Source organism: Pseudopodoces humilis, chromosome 16, assembly GCF_049639895.1.
Source record: "Pseudopodoces humilis isolate 2021_Gansu_Grassland_sample_001 chromosome 16, ASM4963989v1, whole genome shotgun sequence".
Taxonomy (NCBI): Eukaryota; Metazoa; Chordata; class Aves; order Passeriformes; family Paridae; genus Pseudopodoces; species Pseudopodoces humilis.
The window spans coordinates 19,219,882-19,237,022 of NC_142215.1; the positions used below are offsets into that span (position 1 = coordinate 19,219,882).

The 17,141-nt window shown below is 44.1% G+C and overlaps 1 protein-coding gene across 1 annotated transcript in view; it reads right to left on the reverse strand.

Annotated features, from left to right (window-relative positions):
* The window catches only part of ARIH1 (ariadne RBR E3 ubiquitin protein ligase 1), a 48,594-nt gene that overhangs the window by 8,244 nt on the left and 23,209 nt on the right, over nucleotides 1–17,141 (reverse strand). Inside the window, exons 3-9 of the mRNA XM_005521361.3 lie at nucleotides 12,706–12,850; nucleotides 8,700–8,792; nucleotides 8,284–8,339; nucleotides 5,304–5,370; nucleotides 4,503–4,609; nucleotides 3,964–4,006; nucleotides 3,386–3,457 (exon numbers count right to left, since the gene is read on the reverse strand). Of these exons, the coding sequence (XP_005521418.1) occupies nucleotides 3,386–3,457; nucleotides 3,964–4,006; nucleotides 4,503–4,609; nucleotides 5,304–5,370; nucleotides 8,284–8,339; nucleotides 8,700–8,792; nucleotides 12,706–12,850 (583 nt within the window). The remainder of the gene's footprint in view (nucleotides 1–3,385; nucleotides 3,458–3,963; nucleotides 4,007–4,502; nucleotides 4,610–5,303; nucleotides 5,371–8,283; nucleotides 8,340–8,699; nucleotides 8,793–12,705; nucleotides 12,851–17,141) is intronic.

Below are 17,141 nucleotides of genomic sequence, written 5' to 3' on the forward strand. Positions count from 1 at the left end.
CGTCAGTTTAAAACAGTTTTTTTTAAACAGCAGCTCATCTAAGAAAGGGAGATGGAATCTGGGCACCTTTAGCAGAACAGAGATCACAGCTCTGGCACGGTGGGAAATGAAGGAGCACAGTTTGGTTGTGGTGCCCAGGAGGATTCCAGAATTTCCATGCATTAGAGCAAATGCAGAAGCTCCAAGAAGTACAGAGGGAGCACCTGTCCAGCCATTAAGTGACCAGAAAAGGGAGAGATGTGGGCTCATGCCACTTTATCTTGTGCAGGGAAGAAAAACAGTCATTAGTTTTTTTGGAGAAGAAAATGTGCGTGGTTTATCCATCAGCCCTTCAAGCTCTGTCTGGCCTGGAAGGGAAGGATGGGGATGTGCCAGGAGCCAAAGAAGCAAGGCTGGGGTGTTTTTCACTATCAGATGAACAACTTTCATTAACACCAACTGAAGTTCCACAATAAAAAGCAGAGCCTTGTGTGAAGGCCAGCACCTTTACCAGCTTTGTCCTCTTCCCTTTGGTATCCAAGAGGCAAAGATGAACATCGCTGACAGGTTCCAAACAGGTTTCCCCTCCTCCTTTTAGACCACTTTCAGATAGTCTTGATTCACCTTAGGAGCTCAAAATAAATGCACAAATCCAAGTTTTCTCTATTTTTCACTCCTTTGAATGTCCACTTAACAAAAGTAATGGATCTCTGTGGTTTCTTTATTTCCAAATAACCAAAACCTTCCTAGTTTAACTCAAGAGAGGACCTACTGAAGAACCCAAGTTTGTCAAGCAAACTGAAAAAGGAAGAAATGCGCAAATCCTTGGACTATTCAACCCTGTTCCTCAAAAAGACTGAGAATCACAGGCTTGATAAAGAACTTGTATTGCCTTATCTCAACCTTAAATTAATCTAGTTAAGCTCAACTCGTGAAAGTAGCTTATTTTAAGGAAAAAGGCATTTACTCCAGCTCGCTCTGCTGCAAGGACCGTATCTTTTGTAGAAGTAGAAGGAATTTAGGTCTCCTAAGTGCAAGTTAATGAATGCAAAAGAACAAAAAAATCATATCAGAAACCACAGAACTCACTACTCCAATCTCCTCGTTTTTCATTCAGACGACTCTACGTAATTCATCAAAAAAAGCATCACATCATTCCAGTTTGGGAACAGAACCCAATTCAGCTGGGTTTCACTTTTCTATTCTCTCACACAATTGCCTAATTTTCCTTTCGGACTCCATCTCCCAGGACAAGCCGGAACAAATGTATCTCACATTCTCCCGTTGCAAAGGATTATCCAGATTTCAAGCCCACATTCCAGAGGATTGGTATTTTGCTTTTACACCTTCATCTCGGTATGACAGGAAGTCTCCTTCCCTGAGAGGAGCCCACATGGGACAGGACTCACGCCTGGAAGGCTCCAGAAAGCGCTTTCCAAAAGCCAGAAACAGCAACGGAGCCTGTAGTCACAACTGAATTCCTTGGAGAGCTGTTCCCACTGATAATGGGGATTTTTGCATCTGATGGTACATGATTCCTTTCTAGGTTCTTCAAAATGAAATTCAACACAGAATTTAGGCTGGGGAGCCAACAGTGCAGGCACAAAGTTGTGCTTCGCCAAACACGGCTGCCCTGCCTTCCTGGAGGAACAGTACAAAGAGAAAGGAGGGATGGACACATGTTCCAACTGCACGGTTCCCATCCCAGTCTATCGCTACAGCCCACACCCAGCCAGCCCTTGGGTCAGGGATCAGCAGGGAACTGAGGCAGGAGGGAGGTGGCTGCAGCCCCACGATCCCAGGCTGACCTGGCTCTCTGGAGGCTGCAAAGATCCCAGGGCACACATCCCAGCAGCCAAAGCTGGAGATTCCCACCTTCCCCAAGGCAGAGACCAGCACGAGGGTGGGTTACTTTTCCTGCCAACTTTCCCCTCAACTGAATCCAGCATCAGCTCAGACAGAAGAATGCCATATTGTCCTTCAGCTAATTCAATGGATATGGATGCCATAAGACTCCAGGACTGTTGGCTTGCTCAAATGTCTGGAGTAATTACCCTGATGGCAATTTTTCTCCCTGTTGCAGCCTGGGCTCCTAAGTATTCCCATGCAGGAATGTCTGAAACAGTATTAGAGGAAGGAGGTTAGACAGTGATGTCCAAGGACAGCTCTGCCGCTCACACCAGACTGGAGGAACCAGCGAAGAAGCAGGGCTGGTGCCAGGTGCCACCCTCCAGATGGGTGTTCCCCACCCCCAAAAATCTTCTTATTCCCAAGGCAAGGGCAGGCACAAGATGGGGAACCCCAAGATCAGCCTCCTGAGGGCTTTAACAGGCAAAACAGGGCTGTGGCTGTTCCAGTGTCCCAAATATGTGAGGCCCAAGGCTAGCAGTGCTTACACTCTGCCTTCTCCAAGCTATTGGCTGCTCTTCCTCAGGTTTAATAAGATCAGTCCCTGAAGACCCAGCAAACTCCAAACAAACCTGGTTCAGTCCCCGAGCCACTTTGGAACACACTGAGACACAGCCAAATTCCCTCTGGTGACACCGTGAGCTCCAAGCAGGGCCCACAGGCCCCACACTCCAGCCCGATCTGAGCTGCACAGCAGGGGTTTCTCTGCCACCATAACACAACATTCCAGCTCGATGAAAACCAGGCAGCCAGCCCCGGAAAGCAGCGAGGCTGCTGCAAACAATGCCATTAACCAGTTACACAACAGAGCTAAGAAAACAAAGCAGCCATTTCCTAACTCCCTCCCCACCTTCCTCCTTCAGCTGGGAGCCTCAGGCCTGCTCCTCACCCCCCCATGGGATCTTCTGCTTTTGGGTCCTTACCCCCATGACAATCTTGGTTTTAATTTGTCTCAAAATGATCAAATGCTAAAGTTTCAGGCAAAGTTGGGCTAAGTAGAAGGAAGACCTTTACATAATGAAATCCCAGACAGCTGTTCTGCCAGTCTCCACCTGGAATGCTGCCCAGCGGAAATGAAGGCTCCTCCGGAGGCCAATCCCAGGGATTTGAAGGCAGATGTAAACGATCCCAGCCAAACTGAGCCACGGCTGGTGGTAACACGTCCCACACACAGAATGGGCCGTGCATTTGCTTAGGGAAGCCACCGGTGCCAGACAGAAGCCCAAAGACTTAAATCTTGAGCTTCCTTTGGGTCTCCAATTAACTGTTTCTTCCAAGCACCTTCCTTCACTGAACTTGAAGAAACTCACCTGATTCCAGGCATTAACACCTTTCACTCTTTAGACAAGAGCACTTCAGTGTACTGTGGATTTTACGGCTTGCTCTTAACACAGAATAGAAAATACAATCCTAGTGCAAGGAATTAGACTGATATCCTTTTCACCTGACAAATCTGTATAAAATCTCTATATAAAATATGAGAAAACCTTTCTCTCACCTTTGTGTTGGCTGCAATCCAATTGGAGGTTTCACTGTCATCATCACACTTCTTAATCCATTTCTTTAACCACTGTCAGAAAAACGATGGAAGAAGAGCATTAAATCCAACTGGAGGAACTGCAAATGTTCCCAAGACACCTGCTCACATTAAGGAAAGGTACACACAGACACGTGGAACAGGGGAGTGTTGATGATGGAAAACTGTGCAAACAGCCACCAATTCAGTGGCAGACAGTTCCTGCAGCCCCATCGTGATCCACCAGGCACAAACACCTGGCACAAACATTCCTGTAACAAGTTAACCAATACAAACTTCATGTTTGACTCTTAAATAATGACATTTTGGCTTTGAGGTGACTAATTGTGGCATTCCAGTACCTGAAAGGAGCCTACAAGAGAGATGGAGAGAGAGTGTTTACAAGGGCCTGGAGGGACAGGACACAAGGAATGACTTCCCACTACAAGAGGGCAAGGATAGATGGGACATTGGGAAGGAATTGATCCCTGTGAGGGTGGGAGGCCTGGGTACAGGTTGCCCGGAAAAGCTGGAAGGATTTCCAGCTCAAAGATGCTCACCTTGCATTTAACAGGATCATGCCAGTTTTCACCACAGTTAAAGCTGTAAGGGAAAGAAAAGGAAAATAAGAAAACAGGGAAAATTATTATACTTGTAATTAAACAGCGTAAGTTTTCTTCTGGGTTGTTCAAAGCCAGTCCTAAGGAAACTCAACACATCCCCCCCTTCAATCCCGAAATCCCTCAAGGACCACTTCAAAACAGTTGACAGAACAAGGGGGAATGGCTTCCCACTGCCAGAGGACAGAGTTGGATGGAATTATTAGGGAGAAATCCTTTACTGTGAGAGCTATGAGACACTGAAACTGGTTTCTAGAAAAGTCACCCCATCCCTGGAAGAGTCCAAGGCCAGGCTGGACAGGGCTTGGAGCAGCCTGGGATAGTGGATGGTGTCCCTGCTCATGGCAGGGGTGGAACTCTATCACCTTTAAGGTCCCTCCCGAACCAAAGCAGCCTGGGACTCCATGAACACACACTAACACACTTGCAGGGCACTGAGCACAAAGCAGCATCAGCAACTTTTCCTTGCTGGCTCTTACCAGAACTGACGGCCACATTTGCAGCGCACGGGTTTAGCATCCGGGTATTGGACTTTAACGACGTGGTGGCAGTCGGGGGCAGGACACCACTTTAACAGTCGATTACACTGTGAAACAAAGCACAGACCCCACATCACAGAGGAAGGATGTGCTCCTCAAGGACAGCTCCTGCCCTGCATCCCTTTGTCGTGGATGCAAACAGCTCAGAAACTAAAGCCAAACCCCTGCACCCATCACTTCTGGCAGGGACTGAAAGCTTGATCCCGTAACAACTTCCACCCTGGGCTCCACAGGACGGCTGAACCCACACAACTGGGAAACTGGGACACTGCAAACATCCTGCAAAGCACCCTTCTCCAAGTTTATTTTGAGGCTATGAAACTGTTAGCATTTTTGCTAAAGCACTTTTATTTCAATGGCAATATGTTTAAGGCATGTTCTTGTTGACAGCATTTCCTGGTTTTCAATGTAAAGTATCTCAGGTAACATTCAAGAGTCATAAATATTATATAACTATTATGTAACTATTATAACTACGTAATTCTGCTTCTCAGAGCCCAGATATTAAGCAACAGCTCTTCCATTCTCTTTAGGTCTTTTGTCCTACAGTTTTTTTTGTATTTTCCTACAACCATCCCTGTAAGGCAAAGGACCATAAACCAGCCCCTGCATTCACACCTGATTAGAGACTATGCAAAAAACCTGCTCTGCAGTTCTAAACAAGTCTCCAGCCTCTGGCTGGGTACACGTGTGAGACAAAAACAACCTACGAGGCATTAAAAAATTCAAATAAAAACTCACCTCTACAAAACTATTGGTTATTAAATGCTGGTACTTTAATTTAACCTTGGAATCTGTGATCAGACGCCTGTGGGATGGGAAGAAACAGAAAAATTGTAGCAGAAATCTTGTTTTTTCTATACACTGCCAGTAAGTTAAAACAAACAGGTTTGATTCATCCTTCTACACTTTCAGGTGCTTGTTGTACTTACCTGTTCTCTATTTATCTGTTAGATCATATTACGAAAACTGCATTCATTCTATTCAATATATAAACATATATATAAATATATTAGCTTCAGAAACAGAAAGCTCATGCACTTCAAAAAAACTGAACCTCTTGGTGTGAGGATTTTTAAATAAAAACTTTCCTGAAGAGCCCAAGAAACAAAGCAAGTAATTTAATCAGTTAATTTACATAAAACATGCACATTTTGTGACAAATCCCTTTAAAAAGCTCCAGAACAACCCTTGTGTGGCTAATAACTTTGGGAAGCCCCATGTTAGCTGGGTTTCAGTGGAATGCTACAGCTTCAGCTTAAAAATTAATGGGTTTTTAATCTATTTGCCATAAAAACAAAGTTGATTTGAATTCAACATCACTAGGAGAGTACACAACACGGACTTTAAATTAATTCCAGTCTGCTTGGAGCTGGGAGAGCAGAGGAAAACTGACTGATGGGAACCCTTGACAAGCGCAGTGACCACTTTTCTCCTGGGCACACCAGTCCCAGCTGGCATTTGCAGACTGCCCAGCCTAAGTGCTGTTATCCAAAATAACTTAATTATGGATTGCTGAGCACTTCTAAAAATGTCTTTTAGCTATGAAGTGTCTTCCCAATATATCCAAATACAAAGCTGAGCTAACACACCCTGTGTGGCATTCCTGGTTTAAATCCTACTATGGAATACAGCTTTATACAGGCCATACAGGTAAATATTGCAATTAATGGATTTGCCTTTCCAGCTGCAGCCAAAACTAAATGTACTCCTGCATGTTATCCTTACAGTGCTCCCTGAGGAGCGGTGTGTGCCCATGGGATGTGCACAAATCCCAGCCCTGGGCAGCTGGGGAGCTCCTCACCCAAGCACATGCTGGTTATTACATAAATCACAGCACGTGGCAGCTCAATTCCCAGGGCTAAAATAAAACAAATCGGCTGACAAAGCATCTCTCCTGCAATTCTGGACTCAAACTTACTGAAGAATGAGAAAACAATTTGAATTTAGTATGAATTATAAATCTCAATTTTTTTACCCCATACCTAGGCTTCAAGACATATTAAATATCACCTTGAAAATGTATAGTATTATAACAATATATCAAAGTACTGGAATTTAAATTATTAGTCATGCCATGACTAACCAGAGCCCATAATCCACTGGTTTTTTGCTTATCAAATGCTTTGATTGCCCCAATCAACATCACCAGGTCAAAATCTTCAAGAACTTTGCTTTGAGTATTACCGTCTTTTGGCAAATCATAAATGAAACCAGACAAATTAAGAGGTGAAACCCATGCCCAGAGCCCATAAATAATATTAACTTTGGTTTGTATCACTTGGAAACTGAGAGTTGGAGGCTTTGGTAAATAGCAAAGGACCTAAAAAGTAATAATTAAGGACACCGAAATGGGTGCAGGTTCCAGCTGAGATAATTTACATTTTTGCAAAACATATTGACATATCCTAAGATTGCCACAGCTGTTCATCTTGGCTTTTAAAGGAAAGAGTTTTTCAAAAAATGCACCTTCCTCCCCACAGAAATCCAGGTAAGATCAGGGAAAGGTCAATTTTTACCTCTAGGAACAGTTTCTGGTTTTACTCAGATAAATGGGACTTGTTTGCTTTAGCACCCAGCAGCCACTGCCCTGACCCAGGTCTCATCCCTGCCCTCTCCAGCCAAGTGCAATCCCACAGCACTTGGCCTCCCTTTTCTTCCATCCTTTCCTTGCTGCTGCTGCTGCCCCTGCAGCCTCCAGTGCTTTCAGCTACTCAATTTCACATGCACTGCTTGAACAGCTCATTCCAACTGCTGCAATCAAGAAAACACTCCAAATAAGTCCTGCTGAGAGTGTTTGATTCCACAAATTGAAGTTCAACCTCTGGTAAACAAAAATTTCAAATCAAGTTACTCAAGATATGCCAACTTCAGTTCAGTTTCCACCCACTGGGCTCTACAAACCACCTCTCAACAGGCCAGGAAAGCATTTCAGCTACTTCCACTTCCATCCAGCCTACACTCCATGAGTAACCAAGAGCCAAAATTGGGAAAAATCGCTACTCTGAAAGAAACTGATAGAAAACACCAAATTAATATCAATGAGTGAGTCAGGCTTCAGGAAGGAAAGAATAAGGTAACAGAATAAGCCTCTATTGAGATGCTTTTTAGCAAGAAGAATTAAAATGAACAAAGTTCAGAGTTATGAAGGATATTGCTCATGCAACAACCTCCCCCAGTATAAAAGAGAAGGAAGCTCATGGAGTTCACTGCTCCACCATGAACTAACAGTCATTCTACAGCTGGACTACTTAATAACTCCAAGGACGCAGGCTGACACACCAGTTTAATCAAATCTCATGTTTGAGAGTCAACTGCCTCCTATCACTGGGCAAAAAACACACCCTGCATCAGCCCTTAGGACTCCTGTCCTCTGACTCACTCATTAACTACAGCTTATAGTGGCTGACCTGGGCAGAAGTCCTAAATTCCTAAGTAAACCAAAGGAAACAAAATGCACAAAGCAGTAAAACAGGGTTTGGAAACCCTGGTGTCACACTGACCAAACTGGTCAGGGAGTCTTTCCTCCCAGTGCCATCACGTGCGGCTTTCACACCTAAACAGGAAGTTAAGAGACATTCTGGTATCAAAACAGAGTTCAAGACAGGATTCTGTGCTGCCTGCAAGCTTCTGTGCAGTTTGTTGTAAGCATGTGAACAGATTTGAACAGCACATGAGTAACACAATGGAAAGAGAGAGCAAAGCTAAGAGCATTACTTACATAACTGTATTGTCGTCCACTAAGATATCACAACCATGGGCAGGGCATGAAATGGTCTGAAAAACACAAAAAGATCATAGGAGGAACAGTGGTTATCCTGGCTTTGCATCACAAGGAATTCCAAGGCAACAGACTTCACTACAATCCAGAACCAAAGGAGTGCCCTGCCTCTCCCACCACATCCCAGGTGTGCCACTGGTCCCTCCTTCCCCAGCCCAGATACCTGCACCAACTCCACAGAATTCTCCCCAGATTCACCTTAGCAGAGTCTGCAGCCCCCAAACCTTTGGGGTTTGGGTTTTCTCTGCTGTTCTTTTGGGTTTGTTTTTTTTTAAACTCTAGCAGAAAGACTATCTCCTGTCTCTCCAATACACAGAATTTCCAGAAATAAGCCATGAGATGAGTTGAGATTTTACCTGTCCCATGCCTTCCTCCATTATTTTGGTAGTTAAATATTCACTCCAGCACTGCATACAGAACTTGTGTCCACACTCTAGGCCAGTGAAGTACTGCAATGACAAAGAACACAAGACATGGCCTCATTTTATCACATGGATTCACTCCATAATTTCATCCTCCTTGTTCACCCATCCCATCCCTCATTCCCCACACCGAACTTGAGACACTGCTATTCATTTTGCATCATCACCCCTACAGAACATTGCCACAGCAGCCTTAGTCACTCTCCCAAAGCCAGACTTTAATCCCCAACCCCAGCAGCAGAGAAAGGTGTGGCCTGGCCCATGTTTCCATCCTGCCCAGTTAAATCTATCCTTGTTTTAGGAGTGAATATGGAGCACAGTATGGCTCTCTCCCATTTTACTTTGGAAATCAGTCAAATAAATGCAACACCAAACAAAGGTCACAGTGATAGGAGTCTTCACTCCTCCTATATTTTCCCCTTGGCACATGTGGGTGCTGCCTGAAAATTCCAGACCTCCTCAGGGAAGTTCCCCCTGAAACCCAGATACTCATCAGATGAGGACACTCAAGATCCTAATTAGCAGGTGTAAATTGCTAAATAAAATTCAATAACGATCTGCTGTCACAGACAGCAACAAGGACAACTCCATCCTTGTCTGCATCATCTGCACAGAGCTGTCAAGATATCATCTGGGACTGAGTGGTTACACAAGGGGTGGAGAAGCAAACCCTGCTGAGGGAAGACTGGAATTAAAGTACATTTCTCTGGTCAGCTTCAAATTGTTTTATAGTCTGAGTCAGCACCAAGGAAAACTGTATTTAAAACACTTCATTTGTACCACTATAGAAGTAATATTTGCTGGCTCAGCTTTTCAAACCAACTTCTCAGCTAGCAAGATAAAACCAGAACTCTACCCACAACCATCAAACTATAAAACTCCACAGAGGAAAGAACTTGGCATCCTCAGTGGGACAGCCCTAGACAACAGCAGGACAGTGGTAACTGTTGAAAGGAGAATCCACTTGAGGCACATGTTCCTCCCAGACATGACAGATATACTCTGTCCATCCCACAGAGGTGCAGCAGCTGTGCTGTGCCATCTCTGGATGCTCTGGCATTGCCCAGGGAAGGAGCCTGTCAGCACCCCTTTCCCAGGGTGGGCAGACTGTGATTACAGTGCTCTGACACTCCTGCCACCAGCACAGGCCTGTGAGCATCAACACAGGTTAAACTGACTTGAGATCCAGGTAAAAATAGAGACATCCACCCCCCAAAAAAACCCAACAAACAGGTCAGAGAGGAGGCTGACACCTATGTGGTACTGCAAGAGTGAAAAATGACACCTTCCAATTTCTGAGCCCTTACTGAGCCAGCTAACAAGGTATCTGATGTTCCACAGATACTGCTGCGGCCAAGTGACATCTCCTGGAGATGCAGAGTTAGAGTAAAAACTCTTTAACATCTGTAACGTTTGGGATGCCAGAGAGCATGAAACCAGCCCAAAGACAGCACTGGCTTTTCCCTGAATTCTGGCTCCTCCACATGTGATGGGAAATGAGCACAGAGAAGGGAATCATCCCTTACTGAATCCAAATACTACTGCAGCTGGCACACACGAGGAACCAGCACAGAACACATCATCATGTCAGACCTGTTTTGGTTATTTCAAGCAGGGAAATGCTTTGCTAAATGCCCACAGAAAGGCAGCCACCACCATGCTTCCTCCCAGGCTGCAAGGAATGCAGAGAATCTCTCAGCTCTTTTCTTTATTTTGAGGGAGTTCCCAATTATTTTTGGCTCAGCTGACAGCAGATGTCAAGGGAACAAGTAAAAAGGCCAACATAAAACCACCACGGGGATGGGGGGGAGCAGTAACTCCTTAGGCAGCTCATTAGCCCAGGGGACAGCTCTGCTGTCACCACATCTGTACAAAGTCTGGACAAAGCAAGATGTTCCCAAAAACACCCCCAGCCCACTCTCCTGAGGGTGAGGACAAAGAGAAGAGGAAGGCAAAGCCACAACCCTCCCAATTCCTGTCTTACCAATAAAAGCATCACCCAAAATAACTGCTGGGACCAGACAGTGCTTACTGGGACATAGAGCAGGTGAAACATCTCCCTTAAGTCCTCAAACTTGCAGAGTGAGAGTTTCAAATGCCTTGTTTGGCAGGTGCTTCCCAAAACACAGCTCTTTGGAGGTGACTGAAGAGCTACAGAGACTTTGTAGATGGGAAAGAGGGAATTTCAAGACTAACATTCCTGCAACAACTGCACACTGTAAAACTTAGCATCTCCAAACTCTCAGCTTTCTGTAGGCTGAAAAGGGCTCTCAGTGCAAAAACCCCACAGCTTTCATGTGGAAAAATAATTAGCTGATCATTGCAAGAGGATTGTCAAAGCTGAGGTTTTAAGTTGGGCATTGAATATAAAAATAATCCTAAAATTTATAATTCGCATCAACTAAAACAGCTTCAAAAAATATTTCAATCACCTTAGACACAGACACTGCACTATTCTAGACCTTTTACAGAAGAAATAATAAATACTCATTTTCCTATAAGCTCGAGTTTTGTAGGGCAAAGAAGCAGAATCCCCTCTGATGTCTTTTAACACCAGCAACAGAGACAGCCCTGCTCACCTCCAATACGTCTCTGCTCCAGCTAAAAATCTGCTCTTCTAACAACTGAGCCACTGCTATTTGAGCTACAAAATCAGGAAGTGTTAGAGTGTTTTGTGCTGTTCTTTCCAGTTTCAAAACTCTAGATAATGCAGGTGGTGTGATTTTGGGGGTTGTCCTGTGCAGGGCCATGAGTTTGACTCAATGATCCTTGTGGGCCTGTTCCATGATTCTATGATTCTGCTTCCCAGGCAGCAGAGGACAGGGCTGGCACTTGTGAGTTGCACCCCTACCCAAAACAGTAACTATGTTAAAATGGAGAGAACAATGTATTAGAATATATTGCCTTTCTTTTTCAAAGCGCCTCATCACACAAAGCAGGAGTCTGCCTTTCCAACTGCTCTTCAAGAAGGAAGTTGGGGTACACAAGCCTGAAGAGGCACGTGAAACCTTGTGGTTCCTGGCTCAAGAGCAACAGGGACCTTAATTCTGAGAATGGGAGGCCTGAAACTGGGCTTTGCTCAGCTCTGTCCACTCCAGGGAAGAAGATCCAGAACAAAGGAGAGCAACCAGGGAACTTCACCCCAGGCTATTCCTGAACCCCAAAGCTCATCACGGTTCCTTACTGAAAACATACCCAGAGCAAGAGCAGAGCCTTATGCCGGGGCAGCTTTGCCTGGAAAGGCCCAGCATGTGTTTTAGGGTGTTCTGGAGGAGCAGCTCCCCCACAAAGAGCAGGTTCCAATAAAGGAAGAATTCCTTACGATCAGCACTTTGCCTTTTGATGAACTCTCCTATTTGAGCTTTTCCACTCACCTCCTTTTCTCCCAGATCTCCCAACAGTATGTCCTGCCCCTGGGAGCCCCAGCAGAGCCTGGACTCTTAGCAATGTATGGGAATGCTTCAGTTTGGTCAATAAAAAAATGTAGCACTATCACCCAGGACATTGAGGCAGAGCCCCAGCGAGCACTGGGTAACACACCCTCGGTGCCTGACCAAGAGGGTGTTGCCCAAAAATGATAAAGATCCAAAGATACTCACATTTTACTTCTACTACTTTCAGTCTAGACTTCCTAATTTGACTATTTTGTAGCACTACTTACTGCTTTTAAAAGCTATTTCCTACCTTGTCTTTCTATTTAAGTAAATCCCTTTGCCCATCACGCTTTTCACAGATTTTTCATTTTGCATATGCTTCATGTGTACATCTCAGTTGGTGTCTGACCTTTGCAAACATCCCCTGCTTGCTTTTTCCTGAACTTCACCACACCACTGCCCGAGCCCCAGCACCCTCAGAGGTGTTCTCCAGGAAAATGTGAAGTTTCAGGTGGGAAATCTGGGGAGCTGCTGGTCAGGCAGCACCGAGGCAATCGGGTACTCACCGAGTTTGGGTAGTTCAGATAGCAGATCTGACAGGACATGTCCTGGGCTGATGACCTGGTGTTCATCTGGCGCGTTCGCGACTTTTTACTTGGGTTAATTACGTGACACTCTGCAAAGAGCTTCTCCAAGTTGCCATCGAAGTACCTGCACAACACAGGACAGGATGAAAATTTAACCACCTTCTAAACCATTTTTCCATTCTAGCTAGCAGTTAAGTGTACAAAGATGCTTTTTATATTTCAAAACTCATACACCCACTACTTCCAACAAACTCTTCTCCAACACAACACAGAGGTGGATATTAGACAACTACATAATTTCAGAGACTCTCACTTCAATTACACACTCCTGAAATTCAGGCACCTTCAATTCCTCAGCTGCATTTCAAGTAATTTGTGATCCTCCCCAGTGACTGCTTTGCATTAAAATTCCAGGACAGGAAACTAGAGCAAGAACACCTGAGTTCACACTCCAGGCATTGGAACACCTTCCTAAAGTGCAGGTTTGATGCCTTCAAGCTCAATTCTTTTTTACTGAAAATTTTTCCTAATATTCTAATCATTAGCCATTTGAGCGTCTTCTCAGTTGACCTGAGGTAATTTAACAACCTCCTAAAAAATACAGCTTTACAATGCTTCCAATGATACACCTATTGGAAAAGAGGATGCAAAACTGCTTGAGGAGAAAAAAGATTACTTCCTTTCTATTTCCTGCTCCCTTAAGGAAAACAATATTGGTTTGCTTTAAAGGCCTTTAAAAAGCTCTTCCTTGGAGAGGACCACCTAACTGGAGAGAATCATTATCAGAAAGCTCAGCCTCTTCCCAGAATCCTTCATACACCTTTCTCCAGCCTGGAATAGCTGCAAATAGCTAATTAAACCAGACAATTAACCAGCCCCATCACCTGCACACATCCCCCAGCCAAATCCACTAAGTCATTCCCCCACTCCCCTACAGCTCTACCTACCAAAAAGGCTTGATTTATAATTAAAAAATATCAATTTTCCTGCTGTTTCATATGTTTCTCAATGCAGTTCATGTATTTCAGATCTTAAATTCCAAGATACCGAATCTGGAAGGAAGTGGTGAATTCTGGCACCACAGCAACCACGAGGTTTTGCCACTGTTCTTCAATGTTAGCTCATGATTTTACTCAATCAAGTTCTTTTGTTTGCTTAGAGAATTATATTTAGAAATTTGAATATTATATTTAAATCTAAATATATCTAAAATTATATATTTAGAAAAATTTACCAAATGAATTCAGTGCAGTCCCATTATAAGCAGTATCTGTTTATTAAAAATTATGGATAAATATTAAGTCTACAAAAATTTTCCAGCCTTCCAACTGCTCTTAGAGGCAGCAGAAGCAAGCACAGGACATGCTCTGAGGAGAGCAGACACACAGCTGGGTGTGAAGTTTGCAAGGAAAATAGTCCTGTATATAAATGCTATGATGCAACTTGAACCCTGATACTCATGACCAGTTAAATGCTTATGGAAATACCAGAGTTTTTTTTTAATGGTGGGCTGGTTTTAAGGGTGAATATCCATGTCAGGAACTTGACTTTTTTCACCTGGAATTACCTATCCCCTTTAAACACCTATGGATAGTATTCCTGCTTCTCCATACTGTTTTCTTCTCACACATTTTCTTTCTGAATAAGTTTATTTTTTTTGTATGTCTCAGACTCATGCTGCCACTGGGCAGTAAGAACTCCAGAGAATGCAGAGGAAAATGTGGATCTCCCTGAAAGCACACAGTTCCAATGGATACTCCAAAGTCAAACAGCTCCCAAAATGCTCCACCACTCCATACACAAATATGCCAAGGGCTCAGTCAGAAGACTCTTGCAGTTCCTTCAATGGTTAGGAGCAAAGCCTAATTCCAATTACCGTCCCTTTTTCCCACTTGTTCCAGCACCACCACAGACTATCCATGCAGGCAGATTTCCCTTTGCCCCTCCCATGCTCTTTGCTCAAAGGATTCCCAGGCAGCAGCTCTAACACCCTTCCCTCCCACAGCAGGTGAGCTCCATGTGATATTCGCCAACTTCCCTGGCCAGCAAACCTTCTCCACCACCAATTTCCATTTCCATTCATCCTCCTTGAATCCAAGGAAGCCAAAACACACGCAATCCCAGTCCTGATCTGATCCTGATCTCATACAATTTCACTTAGATTTCTCCTGTAAATCCCACCTATTCAAAAGGTGGATACATTTCTCCAGATCTCCTCCATGTCAGCATCCTTCCTCACTTCCTTCACAACTCCAAGAACTCTGATTTTTTTCTCAAATACTCTCTATTGAAGGGTTGGTTCTTGCTACCTCCATCCTTATTTTCATCCTAGGGAGGAGCACAGCACCTGCAACAACCCTTTAAATCCTCTGCCCTCATTTCCCTTCACAATGCAGATATTGAGTAATTCCAGCACTTCTAGCGTATGAGAATTTCCTCTATTAATTCTTCAAAGTTCATTTGCTTCATCACAAAGTTGGGATTTTTTTTCTGCCATTTTAAAATGAATGGACAAACCAGTGTTTGTCCATTATTTTCAAGTGTTTCTACTTCCTAAGACCAAACCTATAACAATACCAAGTTTTTTTGGCAGAGGGATCAAGCTGTCAGCCCCTTTATCTCCTCAAAATTCCCTCCTGCTGTTTGTAACTGCCTAATCGCCATTTTCCAGACATAATCAAATCCTACCCATGGGAGTATCAAAGATAAAAAGCCTTTTCACTGGAAAAAAAATTGCTTCTAGCACATACTTTGGGATATTTACTTCCACGGAAGCGCATTTGTGAGTGTCAGTGCATCAATATACTCACAGTTAAAGATATCTCCACATCTAAACTCCTGCCATGCACCATTTTTCACCTGTTCAGCCTCTGCTGAAGAGTGTAAAGTACTTATTTGTTCCAACTAAAGCAGGCAGTAGGTTCTGGAGAAGAGGCAGTCTGGGCATTCCTGACATCCCTCCTCCACTCAGAGGGAACAGGGACATGTGGCCACCAAGATAAGCAGCTACAAGGGAATGCTCTATCTCTGACTGTGCCTCCAGGGATTAAATCGGGCCTTGGGGACATGTTGAGACACTTATCTCTTAACAAAATGACCACGGAAGGCACATAAAGCAGGAGAGCTGCATTTTAACCTCTTCATCACACAGAGGTTCCTCCCCAAACTGTCCTCAGGAGAGGACACCATCAGCCATAGTAAAATTGAAAGGTAATCAAGATAAGGTTCAAGCTAAAGCACTTTCTTCACTTGTTTCTGAGGTGATGTGGTCACTCTGCACCTGCTGCTCTCCTGTCCCTGTGAATCAAGCTTGCAAGACCCAGGAAAATAATATTTGACATCTTTATTTTCCTAAACACATGCAGCATATCAGAGGCTGAACTAGTATTTCCTCCACTCACCACTTCTCTCCTACAAACAAATCCACCCCAAATCCTCAATTTTGCTTCTGCACACAAACAATTAGTGTTTCACCAGTGGGACAGGGCAGTTTTTCAATTGTGGCTGTTACTACTTTACTGTAAGTGGACTAAATGTCTGTAACACATCTGCCCTCTGAACACCACTGTGAAATTACTCCATGACAAAGCTGTAACAACCTGCTCGTTAAAAACAGGCATTAAAAGGCTTTAAAAAGTGACAAAACACAGAAATTTTCATGTCACAAGCTCAGACTACCCCACTTATCAAAAGAAAGAGAAGCCACTTGGCTCAAGTGCTTTCCTCCAGGCCAGGTCTGATAAGGCTGCTGGGAGGTCGTGCTGACTCATCATGAGCTAAGGGAAAACAGGCACTGATTAGGAACTGCAAATACACACCATCAAACAACAGCAACTTTCAAGCAAAATATAGGTTTTGGGGTTTTTTCCCCTTAATCCTCACCTATCACCAGAGCAATGACCAAACCCTCTTGAACACCAAGAGCCTGCTCTCAGCCTCCCACCCAGCTTTCTACTCCTGCTGAGCCCTCCAGATGATTTCATGAAAGTTATTTGGTGCAGAAGTGACAGAAAGCAGCCCCAGGCACTCAAGAGATCATGTTTTGGTGTTTTTCTAATACAACAGGACATCAATAAGCACCAGAACTGGGACCAGTGTGCAACAGGTCCACCGAAGCAAGTCATGTATTCTGTTACTCACAGGGGTAATCCTGCTGAGTTAAGTATTTTAATGAATATGTTTACCTGTGGATTTGTAAATATAACATGTACTTAAACTGTAAAAGCCTTACCAATAATACCTCACATTGACGGGGCTGGCACCTCCCTTGAGGAAAAACAAAAACAAAACCACAGCCCAATTTTTATTTTTAAATTGACAGCAGCCCTAAACAAGCTTTCAGTGACAAGGGATGAAACCTACTGTACAAAGGGATGGCTTCTCAGTGCACTTGTGCAGAGCTATCTCACAGCCAA